Consider the following 3,418-nt stretch of genomic DNA (forward strand, 5'->3'; position numbering starts at 1 on the left):
AAGGATTTAGTCTCACAATGATGTTTACTCCCACTAAGCACATGTTGCAACAGCGTACTGCCTTGTGCCCATAGCACACTCAAGATTTCTTGTAGAAGATTCACGATTACATGAAAACAAAATTGGAACTTTCTAATTTGGATTTCAATGGCAACAAAGACAGAATAGGAGAGATGACTGGGGTTGAGGACCCTAAGTCCAGGTTCAAGAGTGACAGTATCCTGCTGGTCTCTTTGTAGCTGTGGCCTGGCTTAGCCACATGGTCCCTCTGGCTAGGCACATGCAGCCTGCTTTAGGGGACTAGCTTGAGCTCACAGAGTCCTGACCAGAAGAAAATGCTCTTAACTTTACAGTGAGTACAAGCTGTCTTGCTCTGTTTACTTGTTTTGATATCAACATTTTTTTTCCTTTTGGAAAAATATCTCATTGGGATAGGGAATCTGAAGCTGATTGCGGCAGGGCCCACAAAATACATTTTGGTACAGGTTCCAACCCTGAGTGTAAATCCATACACGGGACTGTTGCAGAGGAGGGCTGGATTCTGTTTAGAATCTGGCTGTACTATTTTCCAAATACCCTGCACTACTGGGAGTTTTGTTTGTTTGTTTGTTTGTTTGTTTTTGTACCAGGGATAGAATTTAGGACCTTGTGCTTGAGAGGTAGGTGGCAGTACCACTGAGCTAAATCTCTGGCCCTACTGGGATTATTTTTAATTATGTTTCCTTGTAAAGATTTCATGTTTCATGTAGTTATTAGTTCTATAAAGATTTGAATGGTTGAACAATCTTTAAACATCCAAAGTTGATATTTTAGGCAAACCAAAAGTTGAACAATTTTTTTTTCAAAAGTATTCTCCCTCAATTTTGACAATATATCTACTGTTAGGAGAAAAAGAATGTCAAATTCTAGCACATATATAGCTATCTATGCATCTTATCAATCAATTTTGTGAAAGCTCTATTGATTGTCTAATTTCCCATTGCTATCAAATTTAATTAAAAAATTCTTTCCAACTTTCTTAACAAGGTAGGATCTAAACTAGGGATGCTGGTGATAGTAGTAGGATTTTTACAGCTACACATATTGGTGCTTATTTTTACCAAGTTGTCCCATTATAAGTAGGTTCAAAAGATAAAATTATTTTATTTATGAGCTAAGGAATTTCTTCTTTAGTGGATCTTTAAAATTAACTGTATTTAGAGAAAGATTATGGGTTGGTAATAAATTTGGTTAGGTGACATTATGAGTGCCCAAACACCAGCACACTGTTCAAGCCCTGGTGGCAGACAGAAATGTGGATGCCACGCCAAAGAGTATGAAGCACTACCTCTAGGGCACAATGAGATTATGTGATCAGGATCCAATTCACCCCAGCTCCTGGCTTGATCAATCCAAGTTTCCCAGTCTTCTTGCCATACACTTTCATCAGAACCACCTACCAGGTCCAACACAGTGTAACTGTGCTCATTTCCAGCATCCGTGGCAGCAATAGACCCAGTGGACAGATTTGTGATCAACCAAGGAAAACCTACGCCACTGGGTGGAAGCAGATAGGCTCACAAAAGGTCTATTTCAGATTAAAGGCATCCTTTCTCTACTCTCTGCCAGGGAAGTGCCTCTTCCTGAGTACAACACTTTCCCCAATCTCACCCCAGGGGCCACAGCTCCAGAGAGTGGCAGATGCCACAAAGACCCAGGTCAGGAGACTGGGGCCCTATGGGAAGTACAGAGTCCAAAATTCTTCTCTCCAGGGACTGTGGGCTCCTTGCCTGTCACAAAGACATTTTCTCAGTAAATACAAATGGGAATGGAGCTGAGCCCCTTCCCATCCAGGGTCCCTGTAAGGAGGTTCCCTCCGGAATGCAGACTGGAAAGCCCAGGTGGGCTGGATCTAGGGTTGGAGCACCTTCCCCATTTGAATGGATGGAGGGTACACAGAAGGCCACCTTCGGAGTTGTCTCTCAGCTCAGCTCCCTGCCGTGCTGTCAGCTGCGCTCTTTCTGCAGCGCTAATGGCTGTGGCACCTACAAGCGCGGGGCTGTCACCAGGCAGAATCCGGGGGCCTGAGCTCAGCATCTCTCGGTCCAGCACCCTGAGCAGCCTCTTTCAAACTTCAGTCCCTTCCAGGCTGTAGACAAAGTGACTGACCCGAAAGCTGGTGGCTGCCGCCTGATGGCCAGGGGTGAAGCCTGGCGCAGAGCCCGGGGTCTGAGGGCTGCGGGCGGGGACCGTCGTTGGCCTTCCAAAAGAAAAGTCGCGCGCCAGGCTCCTGGGGAAGGTGTCAAAGCCCCCGGCCAGGGCTCCCATGGAGGAAGAAAAGCTGGAGAAGCAGGCGGCAGCCTCGGGCACGGGCGGGGACGGCGAGGCCTGCAGGTCTGGGGAGGTCGCTCCGGGGGGCTCCAACGCCAGCGTCTTCCCTCCGCCTGGGCTGCGGGCTCCTGCAGGCAAGGCCACACTTGCCTCCCCTCTTCGCTTCCTCTTCCTTCGGAAGTTCCCGTTGTCAAACATCTTCTCGCAGTTGGGGTCCAGTGTCCAGTAATTGCCTTTACCTGCAGCGAAAGAGCCCCGATCAGAGAGCGCGGTATTGACAGACCCAACCCGCCCCTCCGGAGGGTCAAGAGCTCTCATCCCCATCCCAGATCTTGAGGTGTCCCTTTGTCCCAGGTATGGGCCTTCGAAACAAATTGGAAGAACTGGGACCTTCCAGAAGGACCAAGACAGGGACTCCTGCGTAGCCCCGCTAAGTTCGAGGCCCTGGAGAAAAGGCCCTAGAGATACCGAACTGGATTCTGCCAGTGGAGCGGAGCGGACCACACGTCACTTCTGAAGGCGCTGGCTTTGCCCAATGCCTCAGTGTGGGCACTGGCTTCCCACTTTACAGGGAAGTGCATCGAGGCTCAGAGATGTTATCTGCCAAGGTTACCCAGCTGGCGGGCTGTCCAGCTTCTCCCTCCAAAGGAAAGCACAGAAATTTAGAGCCCCTAGGAGCCTTGGGCAGGAAATCAGGGTCCGCGGTTCCGCGGGGTCTGAGCCTCTGCTCCCCACCTCCCCGCTGACGGAGCTCCGCCTGAGCAGTAAGACACTGTGTTGGTCAGGATCGTTCGCATCCTAACCTGCCCGCGGTGGGCAGCCATGGAGTCCTGGACGGGCCAGAGGGCCTGCGGCAGTTACCTGGGTCGTTCTCGTCGCGGGGCACCTTCTTGAAGCAGTCGTTGAGAGACAGGTTGTGGCGGATGGAGTTCTGCCAGCCCGCCTTGCTGCGCTTGTAGAAAGGGAAGTTGCCGGCCACGTACTGATAGATCTGGCTGAGGGTCAGCTTTCGCAGTGGGGCGCTCTGGATGGCCATGGCAATGAGCGCGGAGTAAGAGTAGGGAGGTCGCACCAGCCTCAGCAACTCCTGCTGGCCGGAGAGGGTCAG

The 3,418-nt window shown here is 50.5% G+C and overlaps 1 protein-coding gene across 1 annotated transcript in view; it reads right to left on the bottom strand.

Moving 5' to 3' along the window:
• Positions 1-1,881: 1,881 nt before the first annotated feature.
• The window catches only part of Foxi2 (forkhead box I2), a 2,003-nt gene continuing 466 nt past the window's right edge, over positions 1,882-3,418 (bottom strand). Inside the window, exons 2-3 of the mRNA XM_019206975.2 lie at positions 3,172-3,410; positions 1,882-2,549 (exon numbers count right to left, since the gene is read on the bottom strand). Coding sequence (XP_019062520.1) covers positions 2,107-2,549; positions 3,172-3,410 — 682 coding nt within the window. The 3' untranslated portion in view covers positions 1,882-2,106. The remainder of the gene's footprint in view (positions 2,550-3,171; positions 3,411-3,418) is intronic.

The sequence above is a fragment of the Fukomys damarensis genome, unplaced genomic scaffold (assembly GCF_012274545.1).
Source record: "Fukomys damarensis isolate Sample0158 unplaced genomic scaffold, DMR_v1.0_HiC HiC_scaffold_8, whole genome shotgun sequence".
Taxonomy (NCBI): domain Eukaryota; kingdom Metazoa; phylum Chordata; class Mammalia; order Rodentia; family Bathyergidae; genus Fukomys; species Fukomys damarensis.